This window comes from Ursus americanus, chromosome 12 (genome assembly GCF_024610735.1).
Source record: "Ursus americanus isolate L20-20 chromosome 12, mUrsAme1.1.p, whole genome shotgun sequence".
Classification (NCBI taxonomy): Eukaryota; Metazoa; Chordata; class Mammalia; order Carnivora; family Ursidae; genus Ursus; species Ursus americanus.
The window spans coordinates 29610097-29636986 of record NC_142138.1 but is presented as its reverse complement, the minus strand read 5'-3'; the positions used below and the strand labels follow the sequence as shown (position 1 = coordinate 29636986).

Sequence of the window (26890 nt, the reverse complement as noted above, 5' to 3'; positions counted from 1 at the left end):
TCTCATAACTCTGGCCAAATTCTATCACTTTTACAAATCAAATACCTTTTATGTCAGTCTATGTCTCTGCGGCTCCACTGGCATTTTCTTGACTGGGCTGCAATCATGTTTCATCTAGAATACTGCTCCACTCCCCTGACTGGTCTCCTTGCATCATTCTTATTTCCCTGCCTTCTTTTCTCCACATGGCAGCCAGACTAATCTTTGAAAAATACACATTATTCCACTACCTATGACTCTTCAATGGCTTCCCACTGATGTTGGAGTAAAGATAAAAATTCTAGCCTACAAGGCCCCACATAAAGCCTTCCACCTATTATTTCAGCCTTCTCTTTTTCTTTCACTTTTTTTCTTCTTTCCAATTACGCTAGACTTTTACCAGGTCCTCTAACGCGCATGCTCTTTTCTTTCTCATAGGCTTCATAGGTGCTGTTCCGTCTGCCTTGAACACTCGTTCTCCTAAACTATGGCCTATTTAACTCCTGCCTGTCTTTCAACACCTAACTAAGCTTTTCTTGACTCTCAAAGCAAAGTCAGGTTTTCTTGTTTTATGCTTTTATAGCACCTCAGACCTCTTCTTATGGCACCTCAACACGGTTGTAACTTGATGGTTAACGGTAAATTGAGGGTTACGTACTTCACGTACCAGAGTGTAAGCTTCATGAGAGCCAAGCCTCTGTCTATCTTATTGTTAGCTCTGGCGCCTGGACAGTTTTGAATAAAGTAGGTACTCAGTAAATATTTTTGGATTAAGAGATCCTTTGAAAGGTTTGCTAGTGTAATCCTGCCTTCACAGAGAGGAAAAGGCAATCTAAAACAAAGAGCCCAAACTTTTGTTTTGTTTGTTTCAAACCTGATCTTGACCAGGTCATTGGTCAATGTGAATCTGATTTAGAAAAGAGAGTAGTGGGTTCAAGGACAATTCGGCAAAGCATGGACATGTTTAGCACAGGATGTTTTTGATAACTCAAGTTTTAGTTAAAAGACAGGAGGGTGAGGGGGTAATGAATCAAGATCTAGTCCCAGCAGAAAAGAACCTGGTGGAAAAAAGGGGAAAGAATCAGGGCTCCCTTCTGATTATGGAGCTTCATTATCCATATTCAAAATGGAGAGCATGAGAAATTGAGCACAAAGAAGACACTAAGACAACAGATAAAGAAAGAAAAGTAAGACGGGCCACATAAGGTAGGAAGCTAAGGAGAGCATAGCTTCCAGCTCCTGTAGGGTGCCTGGGACTCTGTTTATTCCTAGCTATATGGTTTTTATTGTTTGGGTTTTTTTTGTTTTTGTTTTTGGTTTTTTTTAGCATGGGGCCACAGGGTATTCTCACAATCAACCTGCCACCATACTAGTGGAAAAGGGATTCCTAAAAAATGTACCACTGAACTTATGCCACAGTAACCCAGAGACCTGGCTAGAGTAAAATTTGTAATTTGTGGATAGCACATTTTATTGTGGTCTATTCTGTGAGGGTCAGGATAGGCAGAAACTGTCCCAGATACCCATGCTCAGCATGGTAAATGTTTACAGTAGGGAGAAAGGAAGTCGTAGGACCTGAAAATTTTATTATCCAGTTGATCAATAAATATCTATTAAGCACTTCATATGCCCCAGGTACTAGTGATTCCATGGTGATCTAGACACATTAAATAAATAGGTAAGATCTCAGATAACAGAAAAATCAATGTCAAATTTTATAAATATCATAATAGTCTAAGTGCACACATTTATTTTACTTACAACAAGTATATCAACAAAAGCTGCCTTGTGCTGGGTCTGTGGTCTGCTCAAGACTTATGGGTGTGCATAGTAACTTGTAAGAGAGAAAGAAGACAGAATAACATATTCTAAAGTATATATGTTCATGGATATGACAATTATTGGAATTGTTAATATGTATGTTGATACCAGAGGAGAAAATTTGGAAAAATCTTTCCTTCTTATGGCTTGGCTGATGGAGACCTTTATTGCAGTGATAGGAATAGATCTCACTCTAAAAGCTAACTTTGATTTAGTGGAGTGTTCCTGCCTGGAGTATTGTGTTGAGAAGGATTCTGAGGCATGTCTAGGCTTAAGGTATAGAGCACTGTGATTGAAATATTTGAAATGGGCCCGGGATGTAGTTATGGAAGCAGCTGTGTTACAAATTGGTTCTCCTTATTCTATGTGGTAACAGAACTCATGCACCCTTCCCTCCCACTAACTGAAATTGATTCTTTTATTTATTCATTCGATATATGTTGAATATTAGATGTGCCTGGCACTGTGCTATGCATGGGAGATACAAACATAAAAGGACAGATTCTTTACACTTAACTTACAGTCAAGTAAAATAAAACTACGATGTTATTGCATAGAAAATGCCATGTCTCTGTGTTTGAACAGTATTACAAAATGTTACATTTTCTTTCTGTTTTTTTCCCCTCATCAAATCCTAGTGAATAAAATTTGCTCGAGTTAATTAAATACTGAAGGTAGGCTGAAAACTGTCATTCTGAACTCATTTGGAGTTTGAGATGAAAAATCTTGCAAAATTCACAAATCATAGTGAATTGTCATCCAACAAAGAATATTTCCATCTAAGGATATGGGCTACACTGAACTAACAATTGTATTTTGGCACACATTCTAAACCCCATGGCAACAACAACAATGAAATATAGCATTGTGGTGTGACAGCTGTTTAGAATAAAGATGGAAAAATATTCCAAAAAACTCCTATTAAGAGTATTATCTGTGCATATATAATGATCTCTCTGTATTTCTTTGACTGTATTTTCCTCCTTCTCCCCTCCTTCCCCCCACACCAATCATACCAGAGTTTTCTTGTTTCTCATTGAGGATCATGGTTCTGTTCCCTCTGTGTGTGGTGATTGGATTCTGTTATGGGTCAATGACTGTCAAAGGAAGAACCACTCACATTCTTTTTTGTGACTATTTAATCTTTTCCTATATTCAATACATCACATCCTTGGTAGCTTATGCTTATTTCTTTGTCCATTATCTGGACTGGAGTATGGCTCTGTTTCTTCTTTGTCCATTACCTGGACTGGAGTATAGCTCTTGTTTTTACTTCTGACCTTTACAAGGGGAAGCATTATTGGATATTCTCCAAAGGCAGATGAGTCTATGTGAAGCGATCTGTAGACCAACCTTCAGATGTCTCTCGAAGGTTGGGGAATTGACTAGTATTTTGGTACCAGACAAATTTGCTTAACCTGCTTCATGGGGCAAATTTAACTCTGCGTCATTGCTCTCGAGAACCCCCCCTTCCTCTCTAAAGATGCTTAAGGTAATGGAATGGAATGAGTTGGTTTGTTGAATGCCATTTCTTTATCTAATCAGCTTTCTAGTTTCATGGACCTGAATACAATTCTGGCATTGACTATGCTGACATTCAAACATGGGTTACACCATTATGCCAATAGTCCAATTTGAATCCCCAAAGTTGCTAACTTCCAGACTCTATACTTCAAATACCTAAATTCCCCGTATCTTATTGTCATTGCCTCAAGGGATATAGTAAAATTCTCATCTTCACTGGAGCATAAACTATTCAAAGACAGAGACAGGGTCTTGCTATTTCTTTGTGGCCCTAGTGCTACACTATTAGCACAGAGCAGGTGCTCAAGAAATTTGGTTGAATGAATAATAACAATACAAAACTATTTTATTTTAAAATAGTACATAAATATTACCAGCACCACTTCTACAACCTCCCTCTCCCAAAACACAGTGCAAAAATTTGTAAAATCAATGATGTTAATTTTCCACAAACTTGAGATTTTCAAGTTTGTGGGTTTTTTTTAAAGATTTTATTTATTTATTTATTTATTTATTTATTTATTTATTTATTTATTTGAGACAGAGAGCACACAAACAGGGGGAGGGGCAGGGGGAGAGGAGAGAGAGAATCTCAAGCAGACCCTGCCCCGACCATGGAGCCCCATGTAGGCCTCGATCTCACAACCAGATCACGACCTGAGCTGAAATCAAGAGTCAAACCCTTAACCGACTGAGCCACCCAGGCACCCCTCAAGTTTGTGTTTCTATATGCAGCTGTTAGATTCTGTCTTCTACTTAATTTTTATCTTTCCTTTTCTCACCTGATATGGAAAGAGATTGCACCTTTCCTCATTCAAAGGATGGTGTTGATCTGGACAAAGGAGATGAATCCTAGAGGCATGGATATATTTAGGATGACATTGCTTGACATGATATGATATGGATCTTTTTTATTCAATGAACTTGGTCTTTCTTGGGGCACAGAAGGATTGGCTTTTTTTTAAAAAAATCACAAATGAAAAGAGACAGTTGTATATGTTGGGAAATGTGACATGACTTATAAATAGGTATAGCAGGTGATTGTATGATGAACTCAGAAATGGCACAATTATTTTCGAACCTATTCTTTACTTCCCTTTGTCTGCCATACACCACTTGAATACCACAACTTCTGCAAGGAATTTGTGCTTCAAATTTCTTTTCTTTGGGTCTTTAAAAATGTAGTTAGTACAAATATGGATATTCAGTTTTATTCTAAAATATGTAGCACATTACACTAATTTACACTATAGCACTCAAGACATCTGTTAAGAGAGAATTTAAAAGTAGGACAGGTTATATCTGAATATCTGGAACAAGGATGAGTTAATTGAGGAGAAGATCAAAAGGGAGGAACAGGTGAAAAAACGTAAGTTCAAGAATCCTGGAAAATATGTGTATGTATGCGGAGGAGGATGTCTATCATAGTGGTAAAAGCCCTTGACAATCAAGTGGATAAACACTGAAACAGCCTTGGGCCAAAATTGTCTGGGTCGTGATTTTTAAAAGAGTGTTGTGAGACTCCTGCCATATATAAATATCAATGATCATCTACTGAAATATTGTGGTTTTGGAAGGGATACAATTGGGTGCATTTTGAGGTACATAAATTTTCTTCATAGTTCAGGTTATTTTAAGAAATATCAGTGATTTAGAAAATAAGTTCTTCTTTATTAATCACAACTTACTACCTATTTTATTTTCATGGGCCAGCATCTTTCAGAGCTCCCGTTTCTATAAGAAAAGGTATTAACATTCACGGACTGTTAAGTGACAGACACTGTAGTGAGCATTTCTGTATCATGTCATTTATTTCTTACAACAGCCCCATGATGACACTTTGTCCCATTTTACAGATGAGGAGACAGACACAGCAAAAGGGACACAGGCCACAGAGGGACTGAGGGTTTCTCTGACTGAGCCGTGGCCAAGCAGAAAGCAGAACTTGATCTCATTGGTCTGAAATGTATTTTTTTCAGGCTATGAGTTTTCAAACCTTCTACATTCCATAAAAACATACACCATTTCTTTTTTTTTTTTAGATTTTTTATTTATTTATTCGACAGAGATAGAGACAGCCAGCGAGAGAGGGAACACAAGCAGGGGGAGTGGGAGAGGAAGAAGCAGGCTCATAGCAGAGGAGCCTGATGTGGGGCTCGATCCCACAACGCCGGGATCACACCCTGAGCCGAAGGCAGACGCTTAACCGCTGTGCCACCCAGGCGCCCCTACACCATTTCTAATTACTAAAAGTGTTCAATTTCCTCTTCTCTGTAACCTTGTGTTGCTTTTGATTTCATAGACCTCGGTCATTTTACACCCAGCCTGCACCTGTTCAGCGTTACCTGTCCTGCCAAGGCTGTCCCTGTGAGGGGCGCCTGGGACCCCCAGGCCTGCACCCTCTTCAGCACCGTCATCTTTTGTGAAAGGTGCTGGACCACATTTTCAGGTCCTTTCTCTCTTGACTTTCCCTGGGCCTTCCCTTGCTCCACTACAGTTCTCTTTGTGGCTACTAGAACTGCAAAAAAGGTTACTCATGAATAGGATAATGATTTTTATTTTGTTTCCAGTCCTTGACCATGATACCCAGAATATTGTTATCTATTTAGACAACTGCAGTTCTTTTGAAGAACATAAAAGGTTACAGATGATACTCAGCGGCTTCAGGTCCAACTCAGACCTCAGGTGCTCAAGCATTTCTACAAGGGCATCTAAGTGGGGCATAATCTGGCCCTTTTATATGGCAGTCAAGTGTATCCATTTGCCTCCCTTCCTGCTTCTCTAGCCTCACCTCACGTCACAGCCTCTCACTCAGTGTCTTCCAGCCTTGCTGGCTTTGATTCTGTTCCTCAGAGTAGCCTAAGCTCCTTCCTATCTTAGGGTCTTTGCCCATCCTGTATCCTTTGCCAAGACTGCCGACCATCATGCCAACTGTTACTCATCCTTTAAATTTTTTTCTTGTCCTCATACGTTACACTTCTCCTTCATAGCGCCTATCATATCTGTTGGAAGTGAATAACTATTGGTGTGCTTATTTGCTTAAAGTCTCTCATCCTGATGTATTACAAACAACTCCATGAGGGCAGGGATTCTTTTAGTCACCCATGTAGTCTCAGTGCCTAGCATAGTATTTGATAGCAAGGAAGAGGTCAATAAATCCTTGTGAAACGAATGACTAAATTAGGGGAGGGAGGAAATAATGACCCTATGGACATAGTTGTGCACACACCCTGGTTCTAGCTCTCCCTTTCAACAAGTCTGGCTCTTTCTCAGATGCTGCAGGCTTAGTATCACATCTGTCTTGGGTTTGCAGACTGCCAGGTCTCTGTAGCTGGGATTAGTGAAGCCAGGACAGAGGGAGAAATGATGTCAGCTAGAGTGGCTGACTCTACATGGCCAGCCACGTGGTTCTTTGCAGTATACTGAGCATGACAAGTTCAGGTGCCGTCTAAGTAGGCAATAGCCCCAGAGGTTGGCAGGCAGGACTCAGCAGTGAAGGTTCCAGCCACCAGAAGGTGTTGGAAATTCAGATAAATGGCAGCATTGTGACTCTAAGCATTTTTTATATTCAGACCTATCCAAGCCAAAGAGTTGGAGTACTGAGAACAGGATCCAGTCTTTGGGGCTGGCAGGAGTAAGGCAGGACCTCAGGGCCAAAGCCAGCCAGGTGAGCTCAGGAAAAGAAATGCAGCCTTGGGCTAAGAATCTAAGGCAGAAGCCCAGGTTCTCCATCTGATGGGCCCCACACACATTTGATGGATAAGCACAGGATACTAGCAGAAATGCTAAGGCTGCATGAATGCTGGGATACTTTCCTAGTACTTGAAACCCAGGGGGTAGACAGAAGTTAAGGTCATACTGAAAAATGTCAGCCTTTGGGTTTTGTTCCTGATTATCTACTGACTAGATGTGTATTATGAGTATTAAATAATCGACTCTGTGGGAGGGACCATGCACTTCCATTTTAATACCTAATTCTTTTTTAAATTAAAATATTTTTATTACTATAAAAGCAGTTTAGTGGACATTGTAGAGTTAGAAAATATAGCAAAGTAAAATTAAACTAAATAAAGTACCACAGATATAATCACATATACAATCAACCATATATACAACCTTTCTCCTATTTCCTTCCAGATCTATATTTTTTTATAAGAATTTGCTTTACATGTTGTTTGCTACCTGCTTTCTTTCGTCAAACAGTTTCCATTTTTCCAGTTCAACAAATGTTAATTTTATCTAATATTCATTCTATATTCAGATTTCTCCAGTTGTGCCCCATAAATGTCTTTATAGCATTTTGTCCAAATCAGGATCTAATCCAGGGCCAAACCTTGTATCTGGTGGTTACATCACTTAAGTCTCTAATCTTTTAATTAGCAAGGTCCCTTTTTCTCCTAATATTGACATGTCATTCCAGTTGTTCTGCAGAGTATCTCAGTTTCTGGATTTGTTTGGTTCCTTCCCAGGGGTATCATTTACATTGTTTCTTTATTTCCTATATATCCTATAAAGTGTAGCTTAGGTTTTAAACCTAAATAATTGGTGGATTCCTGTTAAACATTTTTGGACCAGAATACATTCTAGATATGCTGTAATGATCTCCATTGTATCACATCAGGAGAAACATAATATCGGTTTCTTCATTGTTAGTGATGCTGAGCTTGAATGTAGGACTAGGGTCTTTGTTGTTGTTGTTGTTGTTGTTGTTGTTGTTGTTGTTGTTCTTCTTCTTCTTCTTCTTCTTCTTCTTCTTCTTCTTCTTCTTCTTTTTCTTCTTCTTCTCCTTCTCCTCCTCCTTCTCCTCCTTTTCCTCCTTCTCTTCCCCCCCCTTCTTTTTAAGGTTTATTTGTTTGTTTGAGAGAAAGAGAGAGAGTGCAAGCAGGGGCAGGGAGAGGTAAAGGGAGAGGGAGAGAGAGAATCTGCAGTAGACTCCCTGCTGAGCACAGAGCCCAATGCAGGGCTGTATCCCATGACCCTGAGATCATGATGTGAGATGAAATCAAGAGGTGACCTTCATCCGACTGAGCCACCCAGGCGCCCTAGTTCTTTTTAAGGTTCCAGACACAGCAAGAACATGACTCTCACCAATTTCCAACCTGGCTCCACTCATTGCTACTCCCTCCTCTATCCCTATCTCCAACCAATCTTCATCTTTATCCCCTTAAGCACCTTTCAAGCAAGAAAGACAGGGGAATGAAGGTGGTAAAAGACACAGCCATCAGACTGGGAAGTATAGTCCAATTGCTCCCATCTCCAACTATATACTGATGCTACAGAACTAGACAGAAGTGGGCAGCATGCATATCCAGGAGCTCACCTCATTGGAGATTCCAGTCTTCCCAGCAATTACCAGGGTCAAAATAGTTTGGCTTTAGTGTTTGTATACACCATAAGGCAGTCTGCATGATATATGAATGTTTTCACAACTTTCTCACAGCTTTTGAAAAAGACATAAGGTTATATAGAAAGCTGGCTCAACCATCTTATGAACTGATCACACTGAGAGAGAGAGAGAGAAAGAGAGAGAGAGAGAGAGTGAGAACTTGGATATTTTAACTCATTATGCAAATTCGAGGAAGGAGTCAAAATTATATTGTATGATATTCAGTCTGGGTAATGGGAGACGAGCACCTAGGTCCGGCTTTGTTTGTTTGCTTTTTTTTTTTAATAATAATTTTTTTTATTATGTTATGTTAGTCGTTTGTTTGCTTTGCTTTGTTTTGTTTTAAACAATAAGACTATACAAACGTGGTACTTTAAACACTCTGATTTTCCATATTCCTTATCTGTAAAATGGGAATAATCACACTTACGGTGTATAGTTGCTGAGGATTTAATGGTGTCTGTAAAGCACCTATATTACAGTGGGTAGCCAGTTCCCTTCTCCTTCATCTGCTGGGGCTGAGATTACTGATGTGCTTCCTGCCCTACCCAGCACAGGTTCCAATGGGCCTGAGCCTACAGATGGAGTTCATTAGTATATATAACTGGAGGAGTTGGGGAAGATCAGAGTACAGAGCTTGAGGCAGAGGCTAGGCCCTTATTGCATGAGCTAGCATTTGATTAGAGCAGTACACTCATGGGCCGTTTACAAAAACCACTGTGATGTGATTTTAAAATAAGACTACAAACCTCAAATTTTATTGTTTTTTTATTTTTGGCATATGAAAGGCAAGTCTAGTTTCTTAGGGCCCAGGAATAGGAATGAAACAGTTGATATTGGATTTTGACATGTTATTTTCTCTCTCAAGTACTCAGCCTGAACATACATGCTTTTAAGTCTAATGAAACCAGTGAGGGACGGCCATTCTTACCGCATTTGGGAAGCTTTATTTGGCTTCTCAAATGTTAACTCTGAAACCTATATGCCCATGAGGCAAAAGCTGGGAAATCAGATAATGCTTATCATTCTAATGAATCTGGTCCAGAATTGCTATTTTAAAGGGGGTGTGGTTGGGTTGCGGGGAGTGTCCTAAATACTTTATGAATTATCTTTATTTTTGTGATACATTTGTTAGTATCAGAGGCTGGAAGTTGTGCTTGGTTATGAGTGGACATGGGAGCTACATAAACCTGTTTGAATTTCAGATCCATCGCTTACTAGCAGGGTGGTGACTCTAAGCAAAGATTAGACCCTAAAGTTCACATTGCCTCTGGGAACCTCAACTTTTCATTTTTAGAGGAGAATTGATTATTAGACTACAGCAAGAGATGTTGTGAATATTAAAAAAAATATGTAAGTGAAGCATGACACCTGGTGCATAGTAAGTATTCAAAAATCGGTTGCTATTTTAATTATCATTATCTTTCCCAAGTGAACACAGTTTACAAATGCTCGTTTTCCCTAGAGTCTTTACCCCAACTCTGACTCTCCATGATTTACTATTGTTACATCGATGAGAAGCATCAATGCTTAGACCAAGTGTTGTAATTTCTGCCCATTGGCTCTATAGTGAGAATTCTTTTTAAATGGCTTCACAAGCGTGATAAAGTACCAGAGAATGGAGTGTTCATAGAAAGTATTAATGTTTTGGAGACCAACGAGAATGAAAACACATCAGTCCAAAACCTATGGGATACTGCAAAGGCAGTCCTAAGGGGAAAATACATAGCCATCTAAGCCTCACTCAAAAGAATAGAAAAATCCAAAATGCAGTTCTTATATTCTCACCTCAAGAAGCTGGAACAGCAACAGAGGAACAGGCCTAATCCGCACACGAGAAAGCAGTTGATCAAGATTAGAGCAGAAATCAACGAATTAGAAACCAGAAGCACAGTAGAGCAGATCAACAGAACTAGAAGCTGGTTCATTGAGAGAATCAATAAAATTGACAGACTGCTGGCAAGACTTATCCAAAAGAATAAAGGACCCAAATTAATAAAATTATGAATGAAAAGAGAGAGGTCACAACCAACACCAATGAAATTGGAAGGATTATTAGAAACTTTTATCGACAGCTTTATGCCAATAAATTAAGCAATCTGGAAGAGATGGAGGCCTTCCTGGAAACCTATAAGCTACCAAGACTGAAACAGGAAGAAATTGATTTTTTAAACAGGCCAATTAATTATGTAGAGATTGAAACAGTGATTAAAAAAACCTTCCAAAAAACAAAACTCCAGGACTGGACGGTTTTCCTGGGGAATTCTACCAAACATTCAAAGAAGAAATAATACCTATTCTCCTAAAGCTATTTCAAAAAATGGAAACAGAAGGAAAGCTACCAAACTCATTCTATGAGGCCAATATTACCTTGATCCCCAAACCAGGCAAAGACCCCATCAAAAAGGAGAATTACAGACCAATTTCCCTAATGAATATGGACGCCAAAATTCTCAACTAGATCCTGGCTAATAGAATCCAACAGTACATTAAAAGGATTATCCATCATGACCAAGTGGGATTCATCCCTGGGATGCAAGCGTGGTTCAACATTCGCAAATCGATAAGTGTCATAGATTTTATCCAGAAGGAAAAAGCCAAAAATCATATGATTCTCTCAATAGATGCAGAAAAAGCATTTGACAGAATACAGCATCCTTTCCTGATTAAAACCCTTCAGAGTGTAGGGATAGAGGGTACATTCCTCAATCTCATAAAAACCATCTATGAAAAGCCTACAGCAAATATCATTCTCAATGGGGAAAAGCTGGAAGCCTTTCCCTTAAGATCAGGAACACGACAAGGATGCCCACTCTCGCCATTATTATTCAACATAGTACTAGAAGTCTTTGCAACAGCAATCAGGCAACAAAAAGGGATAAAAGGTATCCAAATTGGCAAAGAAGAAGTCAAACTGTCTCTCTTCACAGATGACATGATACTCTATATGGAAAACCCAAAAGAAGCCACTCCCAAACTATTAGGAGTTATAGAGCAATTCAGTAATGTGGCAGGATACAAAATCAATGCTCAGAAATCAGTTGCATTTCTATACACGAACAATGAGACTGAAGAAAGAGAAATTAGGGAATCAATTCCATTTAAAATAGCACCAAAAATCATATGTTACCTTGGAATTAACTTAACCAGAGACGTAAAGGACCTATATTCTAAAAACTACAAATCACTTTTGAAAGACATTGAAGAAGACACAAAAAGATGGAAAGATATTCCATGCTCATGGATCGGAAGAATTAACATAGTTAAAATGTCCATGCTACCCAGAGCAATCTACACTTTCAATGCTATCCCGATCAAAATACCAATGACATTTTTCAAAGAGCTGGAACAAATAGTCCTTAAATTTGTACGGAACCAGAAAAGGCCCCGAATCGCCAAGGAAGTGTTGAAAAGGAAAAAAAAAGCTGGAGGCATCACGTTGCCGGGTTTCAAGCTGTACTACAAAGCTGTGATCACAAAGACAGCATGGTACTGGCACAAAAACAGATACATAGACCAATGGAACAGAATAGAGAGCCCAGAAATGGACCCTCGGCTCTTTGGGCAACTAATATTTGATAAAGCAGGAAAAAAACATCCGGTGGAAAGAAGACAGTCTCTTCAATAAATGGTGCTGGGAAAATTGGACAGCTACATGCAAAAGAATGAAACCTGACCACTCTCTCACACCATACACAAAGATAAACTCCAAATGGATGAAAGACCTCAATGTGAGACAGGAATCCATCAAAATCCTAGAGGAGAACATAGGCAGCAACCTCTACGACATCGGCCACAGCAACCTTTTTCATGACACATCTCCAAAGGCAAGAGAAACAAAAGAAAAAATGAACTTGTGGGACTTCATCAAGATAAAAAGTTTTTGCACAGCCAAGGAAACAGTCAAAAAAACTAAGAGGCAGCCCATGGAATGGGAGAATATATTTGCAAATGATACTACAGATAAAAAACTGGTATTCAAGATCTATAAAGAACTTCTCAAACACAATATGCGAGAAACAAATAAATCTTAAAATGGGCAGAAGATATGAACAGACACTTTTCCAATGAAGACATACAAATGGCTAACAGACACATGAAACGGTGTTCAAAATCATTAGCCATCAGGGAAATTCAAATCAAAACCACACTAAGATACCACCTTATGCCAGTTAGAATGGCAAAAATTGACAAGGCAAGAAACAACAATTGCTGGAGAGGATGTGGAAAAAGGGGATCCTTCCTACATTGTTGGTGGGAATGCAAGTTGGTACAGCCACTCTGGAAAACTGTGGAGGTCCCTTAAAAAGTTAAAAATTGAGCTACCCTATGATCCAGCCATTGCACTACTGGGTATTTACCCCAAAGATACAGACATAGTGAAGAGAAGGGCCATGTGCACCCCAATGTTCGTAGCAGCATTGTCCACAATAGCTAAATCGTAGAAGGAGCCGAGATGCCCTTCAACAGATGATTGGATTAAGAAGATGTGGTCCATATATACAATAGAATATTACTCAGCTATCAAAAAGAATGAGTTCTCAACATTTGTAGCAACATGGACGGCACTGGAGGAGATAATGCTAAGTGAAATAAGTCAAGCAGAGAAAGACAATTATCATATAGTTTCTCTCATCTATGGAGCATAAGAACTAGGAAGATCAGTAGGGGAAGAAAGGGATAAAGAAAGGAGGGGTAATCAGAAGGGGGAATGAAGCATGAGAGACTATGGACTCTGAGAAACAAACTGAGGGCTTCAGAGGGGAGGGGGCTGGGGGAATGGGATAGGCTGGTGATGGGTAGTAAGGAGGGCACGTATTGCGTGGTGCATTGGGTGTTATATGCAACTAATGAATCATTGAACTTTACATCAAAAACCAGGGATGCACTGTATGGTAACTAACATAATATAATAAAAAAACATTAAAAGAAAAGAAAGTATTAATGTTTTGGTTTCACATATGTATGGGATTATTTGAAGAGTAAAACCTTAGTGTGCTATCATTGTTCATTATGGAACTTGCCATATCCACCCCCCTTCTCCCTCTTCCCCCCAAAACCCCATAAACTGTATCTTCCAAATTGAATAGGCTACATTAATAGTTATCATGTGCAAGCTACCGTTAAAGCAAAAGGTCACATGTAATGTGGTTCAAGTGTGGCTGCAGAATTCGGGTTACATCTTTTTTCTCTAGTCTTACTGGCTATTCTGCATGTAATTGAGAGTATTTAATGCATGTTAAGTTTTTCATGACTCATGCATCTTCTGAGGTCAAAGCAGAAACATAAAGTGAAAGTAAACAAAGCACCTTATTTCTTGGTGCTGAATTTTCTGAGACTGTGCGTGTCACCTTGTACAGGGCATGGAAGAAAATGGAAGCGTTAGCAGCTTTATTCTCCCACCCCAAACCTTTTACCTCCAGTACTTTCGTGCAACTTGTTTTGGACTTCCTAAGATTAAATGCCCGTGATTAGTGACTTTGGGTATTAAGTATCTGTTCAGCTCGTCTGACTGACCTTCTATTACTCTGTGTGTTAAAGTCTAAGAACTAGAATTTTTATGTCAGAGAGAGATGGGTGTAGAGCTTCAGAATCACCAGTTCCTACAAATAAAGATTTGTTTGCCCTTTATGTTTTTTCCTAGAACTACCAGACACTTTCTTAGAGGACAAGACCTATGGTAAGTCATAGTCTGAGTGTTAAGTGATAAGTTAGTCTAAGAATTCTTCATGACAGTCATTTAAGAAATACATGATTCTTTCAAAATCTAGGAACACCTAAATATTTGGTTGATAAAGACTAATTGCTCATGGCTTGTTTGGTCCTTCTTTCAAGTGGCTGATTTCTTCCTCCTAAAGGGATTTCCTCTCTTTAGAGTTATAAAAAAAAAAAAATCCTTTAGGAAGAACGTCATATAGCTGCTGATGCTTCATTAACCCAGGCCACCCCATACATCTTGCTTTCTTCCCATCCTTGAATCTCAGCTTATGACCTTAACTCATGTGTTATTTAAATTTCTCTTTCTGATAAAGATCTCTATTGTCGAGCTTCTTGGCTGTTTCATAACACTAAATCTTACCCAGTCCTCTTTTTGTGACACCTGGCTCACTCCTCAGCTAGCCCCTTAGAGTTGAGTCTTGCTACTCAAAGTATGGTCTGTGGACCAACATCAGGGGTATTGCCTGGGAGCTCTTCTAGAAAGGCAGAATGTCAGGCCCTGCACCAGTCTTACAGAATCAGAATCTGCATTTTCACAAGATCCTCAAGTCATTCATGTGCAATTGAAAGTTTGAGCAGCACTGGTTTCAAGAGTTGTTCTTCCCCGATGTGCTCTCATTGCCCCTGAGATACACAAATAAGTACTTTTCTGCTGTGACTTCCAACAGTACCTGGATCCCAAATCCTCAACTGAAAGGGTTATCATGTATGCATTTTCCTATCTCTGTTCTCAAAGCCTCTTTATTGAAGCTTGTTAGGTTTCATTGTACCTAGGTAGATATTCTAAGGTTTGTTCTTACACATATAATAGCATTTTATGGTCTTTAAAGTTCCATCGCACAGATTTAATTTGATCACATATGATCCTATAAGATGGAAAGGTAGGTAATATAATCACTTGTAGAAGCTATTTTGTAAATTTCCATTTGTGATTTTCTAACCTTAGGGAGGGAAAATGTATCAGCAGATATTTTTTCCCCCTATTTTGGAAAAAAATAGATGCCAAGTCTTTTGGGCTATCAGATCTCTGTTAGTGAGTTATTTTAACTCAAAATGTATCATGATTCAAAATGATATTTTACTGCTCAGTATGATCAGTTATATTTTCATTCATAAACCTTGTCTTAATGAGGATAAAGTAATTAGAGCTATAATAAAATCATCATTTTTCTGACAAGATTTGTGACATAAATGAGCCAAAGAAGAATAAGTCTCCACTTCTGATTTAATAGACTAAGGAGAGAGGGACCACAGAGCACTGATTCTGCTAGGATGAATAGGAATTTTCAAAGAAAGGGAAAAACTCCAATGTAGAATATTGCCTTGAGACCCTTTGCAATTTCCATCCTCCCAGAGAAGATATATCTAGGGGGACTCACTGCTGAACCATGGCCCAGGAGGAACTGTTGGTTTTGCATCGCCTGAAAGTGCAGCTATATTTGAGGAAACACCTCCAGATCCTGAGAGTGTGACACCCAGGAACTGGGGTTGAATGGGTGAATAGGCATGGCAGATGAATTGGATGCCATTTTTGTCTTTTCTCTTTGACCCATTCACTCAACATTTACACTTCTTTTTAAGAGTCTTATGTTAAAGAAAGCTTAACTGTGTTTAATAATGTAGGTGAGCTTGGGAGAATTTGAGTAGTGTTGAGGTTAGCCCATAGAAAACCTTCTTCAGCAGCCTCCTGTTCCAAAGAAGCTGAGACCCAGAGAAGCTGGTGACTTTATCCCATGGGCTCCACGTCCTCTGCTTTCACAGGGAAGGGGAATCCTTGTCTTCTCTGTGGCTAGTAGCTCCTCGAGGACCCTGCTATGAAATTATCCCCTATTCCTCTTCCACCATTCCCACCTACATATAAACATACCTAAATATGTTAAACATACCTGTGAAAAAAACTGGTGAAGCCTCCATTGACGCTCTTATCATCTTCCACATACCACTCTATTTCTTTGCTTTTTCTCGTAGAAACTCCTCATTAGAGTTGTCTTTAGGCACTGACTCCACTTTGTTCCTGCCTATCCTCTTATTACCCTACACCAACTGGAATTGTAACTACACTACATCTGGGAAACACCTCCTTAGCCACATTTCTGAGAACATATATCTTGCTCCTGCAGTAGAGAATTATTCTCTTTCTTACCTTATTCTCCTTCAGCCCATGTAGCCACTCTCTTTTTTGCTATATTGTCTTCCATGATACCACACTCTCCTGGTTTTCCTCCTTTCTCTCTAATGTTTTCTCTTCCTCTGCCCAATCTCTAACATTTAGAGTCTGAATGTTGGAGAATCCCCAAGGTACATTTTCTCTTTTTGTATTCTTCTAGGTGATTTCATCTTGTCCCACAGTTTTAAAGACCATAAACATGCTGCTTACTCCTAAATTTATATGGCTGGCCCCAATTGCTCTATCTTGCTCCAGACTCGTTAATTCAGCTTCACGTCCTACAAATCCGCTGTCTACCTATCTTCCATCCCTAGTCCTCTAGTCTTACCATCTCCACTGCATCACTTGGTTCAAACAATTGTCCTTTGTCATTACATACTTACAGTAGCCTCCTCACTGGTTTTTATGCTTTAGCTATTGCTCTAAACACAGATACGCTTTCTTTAACATAAGCCCATTCTCTACAGAAGAATCTGTTTATAACTACATTTCTGTTCTCAAAATCAAGTAGTGAACTGAGCAAATAATCAACTGCCTTTTAAATTTTTGAAGCACAAATACTAATGAGTTAATATTACTCTTTTCCTCTAATCACACTTTATTTAATGTACCAATTTAGTCAGTGTTAGAATTCTTAGTACATAAATGTAGGAATCATAAAAGCAAATATTATATTAGCCCAGTGGACAGCGCATTATTTTGGATATTGGCTATTTTGACCTTGCCTTTTTGACCCTTGTAATTTGCTTCTGACATTTTGACCCAATTTAAACCTGAGGTTATTTTGACGGTTTCTGTACACCAACATTTAAATAAGATTTATATCAACATTTATGAATTTGGGTCAGTAAACAATTCTTTCACTTGGTGGGGGAGAGTAAATTCTATTAGTTAATTTGATTACTTAATTTTTTGTGTAACAGTGTTAAACTATTTATGGTTTTATCCTTTTTTTATTCTACTAAGCTTATTTTAATTAGACTCCATATTTTCTGTATCAATTTTAAAATAAAGATTTGATTCATTGATTATGTTTTTATCTACATTAAGTTTCCTCAACTTCATTAAATATTTTTGTTTTTCCACATCAAATTTTTACAAGATGATATGATTCTTTATCAGTTTTTGGTCAATTTTTACCATAAGTTTTAGTTAGTTGCCAATTTTATTTTTTGTTAGTCATTTCTCTAAAAGTTTAATTTCTTCTAAGGTCAATTTTTGCAGTTTTTGTTGTTAATAATATGTGATTCTTCAAACTATTTTTATTAAAAAAGAAAAAATGTTCACTATATATTTTCTTAGCATTGCTAGCTTTCTTTTGTCATTATAATTTTTACTTAATCTAATTTTACTTGGGTCAGATTGTGTTTTGTGTTAGGTGTCCTCAGGGTCAAAATGCCAGGGTTAAAATACTCTTCTATAATCTTAATTGCTCCTTATTTTTTCTCTTAGACCATCAGTGTTAGCTAGAGCTATAACAATTGAAAATTACTGCTAAAATAGGTTTGACTCTGAATAGAAATTCCAGAGAGCCTAGAGAGATCTTGAGGGCAGCAAATGTAAATTTAAGGGAAAAGGACACATTTCCTTTTTGGCAAAACATGTTATGTAAAGTTGACTTCTCATTCCCTGGGAAAGAGCTCTTTCCTTACCTTGAAGCTTTTATTTCTCTTTCTGGATAGCATTGGCTGCCTCTTGGCACAAAATATTGCAATCAGCTATTCTTTATCTGTGTGAACAAGAGCCTTTAGAAGAAGGAATGATTAAAATATACGGTCTCCTTACACTGTTAAATAGGACTCCCTTCATTTTAGTTTCGATAGTTAACTTTAAGTAGCTGCGGTGTGTATATCTCTCATTAATAATTCTTGAAATGGTTTGGATTTTGCCTGCCTACTCCTCAAAATTTTTAAAAACAGATAAAGTTGGGGTACAACATAGGGGAGAGTTAAGATGGCAGAGAAGTAGGGGGACCGTGGGCTTTCCTCATTCCTCAAACACAGCTATATTGAGGTCAGATCACTGGGAACACCCAGGAAATCATTATGAGTTTTGGAGGAAGGATCTCCACGATTTGAGGGAGGCAGCATGACAGGTGTGAGGTGCATGGAAGTGAACTGGGGGAGAGAAAAACTTCCATGCTGCAGAGGGGAGGGAACCCTTTCTGCAGGGAGACAAAAGAGAGAGAAAGAGAAAGGGGTTGAGAGAATACGGTGTTGGGTCTGCACAAGAAAACCTTTCTGCACCACAGACTGGTGAGCGAGGGTATCCTCTGAGTATCACAGGTTTTGGAAGTGTGTGACTTTCAGTGGAGCAGAGCTGTGGCTCGTGCTCCTGGGGAGAAGGAGGGTGCCAGCTGGAGAGTGCACAAAGTGGTGTAGAGATCTTCTGGGTTGCACTGGGAGAGAACGTTCCCTATTGTGTCTTGAAGGACTAAAGACCCTGCAGGCACCAGCAAACAGAGTTTCATGGGCAGCGGACAGAGGTGCCCGCACAAGGTGGATAACTTGTTTGATGCTTTTCCCGGTGCTACAACATACATTCTGTGCACTGAGCAGGCATGGGACTGTTTTTCTGGGACAAAGGACACTAGGCAGAGCATGGTGGGGAGGCTCTATTCCAGAAGAAGGAGTGGATCCAGGTGGTGCTCAGTCCTTTAAGATTTGGAGTTTTGAACCCCAGCCACAGTCCGAAGATAAAACACAAGAGAGCTGTGGTGCCAGGAATGCTGATGGCCCTTGCTTTTCTGTGGGGTCTTCCTGAACAGCAGGGGGTATGAGATCTTCTGTCCATGGCTGAGAGTCAAGTGGCTCCATTTGCCCCTCACCATCAACACGGTAGGACTTCAGAGAACAGCATAGTGACCCCCGGTGGATGTGGGAGCTACTTACACCAAACCCTGTGTCTGGGAAGTGCATATTTACCAGGCAGAACTGACTCTGAGCCGACACAGGGGGCCTTTCCCCCTGAGAAGACCAGCACAGGGAGCACACCACATACACCAAGTCTACTGGTCATACAGTGCTTCAAAGCCTGACCTGCAGTTCTGATAGAAATGGGACAAAGCTGTAATTTTCTTCTTTTCCTCCTCCTCTTCCTTCTTCTTCTTCCCTTTGGAATCAGGCTTCTAGGTTTTTGTGGGGGGTTTTTTTTAGCTAATTTTTTCATTTCCTTTTCTCTTTTTTTGGATCAGGTTTTCTTTTCTTTTCTTTCCTTTTCTTTTCTTTTTTTTCCCTTTCTTTTTCTTTGGAATCAGGCTTATATTTTTTTAATTGTAGCTTTGGGTTTTTTTTTTTTTTTCTTTTTTCCATTCCTTTTCCTTTTCTCTCTCTCTCCCAATTTTGGATCAGGCTTTTTCTTTTCTTTCTTTCTTTCTTTTTTTTTTTCTGGTCATATTTCAACAAATAAAGCAAAACACACCTAGTTAAATGTCCAGACACGTCCCACTGCAAGCAAGGAGGAAACCTGCAGAGGACTGACCAGTGGGAAAGAGCCGCCAAAACGCAACAGCAGAGTGCACACAGCATACACCAGAGACACTTCCTGAAGTGCCAGGTCCTGGACAGTGTATGACCCCTTTTTAATTTACCATTACTCTCAAGTGCAGGAAACATAACAAGCTTTCATAACACACAAAAGTCAAAACCTTAGCCAAAATGACAAGATGGAGGAACTCTCCCCAAAAGAAAGTTCAAGAAGAAATCACAGCAGGGACTTGCTCAAAACAGATAAAAGCAATATATCTGAATAAGAATTTAGAACAACAGTCTTAAGACTACTGCTGGGCTTGAAAAAACATAGAAGTTGGGGTTCCTGGGTAGCTTAGTCGATTGACTCTTGGTTTCGGCTCAGGTCATGATTCATGGGTTGTGGGATTAGGCCCTGCATCAGGCGCAATGGGGAGTCTGCTTGAGATTCTCCCCTCTCCCTCTGCCCCTCCCCCCACTCTCTCTCTCTCTCTCTCTCTCTCTCACAAATAAATAAATAGATCTTTTTTAAAAAAGAAAAAAAGCATAGAGGACATCAGAGAAACCTTTGTTGCAGAGATAAAGGACCTAAAAATAGTCAGGCTAAAATTAAAAAATGCTATAAGAGATGCAAAACTGACTAGATATAATCACAATGATGATTGAAGAAGCAGAGGAGAGGACAAGTGATACAGAAGATAAAATAACGAAGCTGGAAAGAAGAGGGAAAGAAAACTATTAGATCATGAATGTAGATGTAGTGAACTCAGAAATTCCATAAAGCAAAATAATATCCGTATCATAAGAATCCCAGAAGAAGAAGAGCAGGAAAAAGGGGCAGAAGGCTTATTTGAACAAATTTTAGCCGAGAACTTCCCTAATCTGGGGAAGGAAACAGACATTCAAGTCCAGGAAGCACAGAGAACTCCCCTCAAAATCAACAAAAACAGGTCAACACCATGACATATCATAGTGAAACTCACAAAATACAAAGATAAAGAGAGAATTCTGAAAGCAGCTAGGGACGAAAGGTACTTCACCTACAAGGGTAAACACATAAGGTTAGCAGCAGACCTGTCCTCAGAAGGCCAGTTAAATGTCCAGACACGTCCCACTGCAAGCAAGGAGGAAAGTGCCTTCCCTCCAGAAAGGAGTGGAAAGGGATATTCAACGTGCTAAATGGGAAAAATATGCAGCCAAGAATACTTTATCTAGCAAGGCTGTCATTCAGAATAGAAGGAGAGATAAAGACTTTCCAAGACAAGCAAAAATTAAAGGAATTTGTGAAAACTAAACCAGCTTTGCAAGAAATATTATAGGGGACCTTTGAGTGGAAAGAGAGACCAAAAGCAAAGACTAGAAAGGAACAGAGAGAATCTATAGGAACAGCAATTTTACAGGTATTACAATGGCACTAAATTCATATCTTTCAATAATTACTTGGAATGTAAATGGACTAAATGCTCCAATCAAAAGACATAGGGTATCAGAATGGATAAAAACCCAAGACCCATCGATATGCTGCTTACAAGAGACTCATTTTAGACTCAAAGACACCTCTAGGTTGAAAGTGAGGGGGTAGAGAAATTTTTATCATGCTAATGGACATCAAAAGAAAGCTAGAGTAGGCATACTTATACCAGACAAACTATATTTTAAACCAAAGACTGTAATAAGAAATGAAGAAGGGCACTATATAATAAGAAAAAGGTCTATCCAACATGAGGATCTAACAATTGTAAATATCTATGCCCCTATATTGGGAGCAGTTAAATATATAAATCAATTAATAGCAAAATTAAAGATAATAATCCAGTAATAGTAGAGGACTTTAACACCTACTCACAGCAATGGACAGATCATCTAAGTAAAAGATCAACAAGGAAACAAGGGCTTTGAATAACACACTGGACCCTATGGACTTCACAGATATATTCGGAGAATTTCATCCTAAAGCAGCAGAAGAAAAACATTCTTTTCAAGTGTACATGGAACATTCGTCAGAATAGATCACATAGTGGGTCACAAATTAGGCCTCAGCAGGTACAGAAAGATTGAGATCATGCCATGCACATTTTCAGACCACAATGCTGTGAAACTTGAAGTCAACCACAAGAAAAAATTTGGAGAGACCACAAATACATGGAAGTTAAAGAACATCCTATTAAAGAACGAATGGGTTAACCAGGAAATTAAAGAAGAAATAAAAAAATACATGAGAGCAAATGAAAATGAAAACATGACAGTCCAAAAGCTTTGGGATGCAGCAAAAGTGGTCTTAAGAGGAAAATATGTAACAATACAGACCCTTTTCAAGAAGCAAGAAAAGTCTTAAATACACAAACTACTCTTAAACCTAAAGAAGCTGGAAAAAGAACAGCAAATAAAGCCCAAATCCAGCAGGAGAAAGGAAATAATAAAGATTAGAGCAGAAATAAATGATACAGAATTAAAAAAAAAACACAGTAAAATTGATCAACAAAACTAAGAGCTGGTTCTTCAAAAGAATTAACAAAATTGATAACCCCCAGCCAGATTTATCAAAAAGAAAACAGAAAGGACCCAAATGAATTAAATCATGAATGAAAGAGGAGAGATTACAACCAACACTGCAGAAACACAATATAAAAAAATATTATGATCGATTTTTTACCAACAAATTAGGCAATCTGGAAGAAATGGATAAATTCCTAGAAACATAAACTATCAAAATTGAGGCAGGAAGAAATAAAAAATCTGAATGGACCCATAACTAGGAAAGAAACTGAATCAGTAATCAAAAATCTCCCAACAAACAAGAGTCCAGGGCCAGTTGGCTTCCCAGGGGAATTTTACCAGACATTTAAAGAAGAGTTAATACCTATTCTTCTCAAACTGTTCCAAAAAATAGACATGGACGGAAAACTTCCAAACTCATTCCATGAGGCCAGCATTACCCTGATTCCAAAATCAAACAAAGACCCCACTATAAAGGAGAATTATAGGCCAAAATTCCTGATGAACATGATTCCAAAAATTCTTAACAAGATACTAGCAAATTGAATCCAAAAGTACATTAAAAGAATTATTCGCCACAACCAAGTGGGTTTATTCTTGGGCTGCAGGGGTGGTTCGATACACCCAAATAAATCAACGTGATACACCACATTAATAAAAGAAAATATAAGAACCATATGATCTTCTCAATAGATGCAGAAAAAGCATTTGACAAAATACAGCATCGTTTCTTGATAAAACCCTCAAAAGAGTAGGCATAAGAGGAACATACTTCAACATCATAAAGGCCATATATGAAAGACCCACAGCTGATATCATCCTTAATGGGAAAAAGCTAAGAACATTTCCCCTAAGGTCAGGAACAAGACAGGGATGTCCACTCTGACCGCTGTTGTTCAACATAGTACTGAAAGTCCTAGCCTCAGCAATCAGACAACAAAAAGAAATAAAAAGCATCCAGATTGTCAAGGAAGAAGTCAAACTTTCACTCTTTGCAAATGACATGATACTCTATGTAGAAAACCCAAAAGACTCCACTAAAAAGTTCCTAGAACTGATACAGGAATTCAGCAAAGTTGCAAGATAAAAAATCAATGTACAGAAAACTGTTGCATTTCTATACAACAATAATGAAGCAGCAGAAGGAGAAATTAAGGAATCAATCCCATTTACAATTGCACCAAAACCATAAGATACCTAGAGATAAACCTAACCAAAGAGGTAAAAAATATATATTCTGAAAACTATAGAATTCTTATGAAAGAAATTGAGGAAGAGACAAAGAAATGGAAAAACATTCCATGCTCATGGGTTGGAAGAACAAATATTGTTAAAATGTCTATACTACCCAGAGCAATCTACCCATTTAATGCAATCCCTATCAAAATACCACCAGCATTTTTCACAGAGCTAGAACAAGCAATTCTAAAATTTGTATGAAACCAGAAAAGACCCCAAATAGCCAAAGTAATCTTAAAAAAAGGAAAGCAAACCTGGATGCATCACAATTCTGGACTCCATGCTGTATTATGAAGCTATATCAAGACAGTATGGTACAGGCACAAAAACAGACACATAGATCAATGGAACAGAATGGAGAACCCAGAAATGGAACCACAACTATATGGTCAACTAATCTTCCACAAAGCAAGAAAGAATATCCAATGGAAAAAAGACCATCTCTTCAACAAGTGGTGTTGGGAAAATTGGCCAGCAATATGTAGATGAATGAAAGTGGATTACTTTCTTATAGCATACACAAAAATAAATTCAAAAGACCTACATGTGAGACAGGAATACATCAAAATCCTACCTCTTTGAGCTTGGCTGCAGCAACTTCTTACTAGACACATCTCCAGAGGCAAGGGAAACAAAAGCATAAATGAACTATTGAGACTTCATCAACATAAAAAGCTTCTGCACAATGAAGGAAACAATCAACAAAACTAAAAGGTAACCCAGAATGAGAAATGATATTTGCAAATGACATATCAGATAAAGGGCTGGTATCCAAAATCTATAAAGAACTTATCAAACTCAACACCCCAAATATAAAAAATCCAGTTAGGAAATGGACAGAAGGCATGAACAGACATTTCTCTAATGAAGACATACAGATAGCTAACAGACACATGAAAAAATGCTCAACATCACTCATCATCAGGGAAATACAAATCAAAACCACAATGAGATTCCACCTCACACCTGTCAGAATGGCTAAAATTAACAACTTAGGAAACAGGATGCAGAGAAAGGGGAACCCTCTTACACTGTTGATGGGAATGCAAACTGGTACAGTCACTCTGGAGAACAGCATAATAAAACTACCCTAAGACCCAGTAATTGCACTACTAGGTATTTTTCCAAAGGATACAAAAATAGTGATTCGAAGGGGCACCTGCACCCCAATATTTATAGCAGCACTATTCACAATAGCCAAACAATGGAGAGAACTCAAATGTCCATCTACTGATGAATGAATAAAGAAGATGTGGTATATATGTACAATGGAATATTACTTAATCATCAAAAAGAATGAAATCTTGCCATTTGCAGTGATGTGGATGGAACTAGAGGGTATTATGTTAAGGGAAATAAGTCAGTCAGAGAAGGACAAATACCACATGATTTCACTCATATGTGGAATTTAAGAAGCAAAATAAATGATCACAGGGGAAGGGAAGGATAAATAAAATAAGATAAAGACAGGGAGGCAAACCATAAGAGACTCTTAAATATAGGAAAAAAAAACTGGGTGTTGCTGGAGGGGAGCAGGCAGGGGGATGGGATAATTGGGTGGGCATTAAGGAGGGCACTTGATATAATGAGCACTGGATGTTATATGCAACTGATGAATCACTAAATTCTACCCCTAAAACTAATACTACATTATATGTGAACTAACCCGAATTTAAATAAAATCTTGAAAGAAAATAAACCAGATGAAATTGATTATTCTGGAATGGAATTCATTTTATTCCCCAAATGTTTCTTATTTTTTATTTTTCTTGAATCAGGAAGGCTGATTGTTAAGCTATCTGGTCTTTGGGTGTGATGATATGACAACAACAATAACAAAATATTTGTGTATATGGCACTTATTATTTGTTGTATACATTCTAAATTGTTTTACTTATGCTAATTTACTCAATCTACCCAAGGACTCTTTGAAGTTCGTTCTATGTTTCCATTTTATAGATGAGAAAACAGGCATAGAGAGTTGTGCAAATAAGCACAATAAATATCTGACAAACTGCATATAGTTTTCTACTTTTCAAAAGACTTTTTCTCGATTAAAAGAAACTTGATTCTCTCCCTTAGGAAATGGGGTGAACCTGTGATTTCCCATTTACCTATCCTTGCTGCCCCTAGACAGATAGAGCATGAAATTTAAAGTATTTGGTAAAACTCTGTTCAGCCCCTCCACTTGTTGGGTGGCAACCACGTGCACCAGGGAAACTGAAGTGATTTCTCCATTTCAGACTGAGCTCACAGCCCCAATCTGCCTACTCACTCCTCTTTCCTAACAGGCTTCTTAGTTTTTTTTTTTTTTTTAAGATTTTATTTATGTATTTGACAGAGATAGAGACAGCCAGCGAGAGAGGGAACACAAGCAGGGGGAGTGGGAGAGGAAGAAGCAGGCTCATAGCGGAAGAGCCTGATGTGGGGCTCGATCCCATAACGCCGGGATCACGCCCTGAGCCGAAGGCAGACGCTTAACCGCTGTGCCACCCAGAGGCCCCAACAGGCTTCTTAGTTTAATTCTTCCCTCTAGCACAGGCATGGTATTTCATATAACCAGCAAAAATGGTCATATTAATGGACATATAATTAATGTCCTCAAGTGGAGACAAACTACATTCAGATGAGATTTATTAAATTCTCAGTTTCCTGTTACTTAAACAGGGAAATTCCATTTTCCCTCCCATTCCTGCTTTTCTGTCTCTGAAAGCACTGATACCTCTCACTAGCCTACCTCATTCCCACTCTGATCCTGTATCAAAGCTTTGGTGTACTACTCAACTTCCTGTCTGATCATTGCAGAAAACCAAGATACACTTCTGAATTTCTCTTGAATGTTTTTTTCCCCCTCAGATTTATTTATTTATTTGTTTGTTTGTTTGTTTGTTTATTTATTTGGGGGAGAGAGAGAGAGTGTGTGGGTGTGGGGGGAGGGGGCAGACTCCCCACTGAGCACAGAGGAGCTGAGGTGGGGCTCAATCCAGGGACCCATCAGATCAGAACCTGCGTGAAACCAAGAGTCTGCCCTGAAATTGACTGAGCCACCCAGGCGCCCCTCCCCTGAATGTTCTGAATACAATCTGTATATAA

At 38.7% G+C, this 26890-nt stretch overlaps 1 protein-coding gene across 6 annotated transcripts in view; it reads left to right on the top strand.

The window, feature by feature from the left end:
• Positions 1–26890, top strand: part of SLC44A5 (solute carrier family 44 member 5) — a 382764-nt gene that overhangs the window by 193831 nt on the left and 162043 nt on the right. For 2 of the 6 annotated variants that reach the window (XM_045802007.2, XM_087866007.1), the window contains exon 3: positions 14355–14390. The exons of the other annotated variants lie outside the window; for them this stretch is intronic. In XM_045802007.2, the coding sequence (XP_045657963.1) occupies positions 14355–14390 (36 nt within the window). The remainder of the gene's footprint in view (positions 1–14354; positions 14391–26890) is intronic. 6 annotated transcript variants of the gene reach the window in all.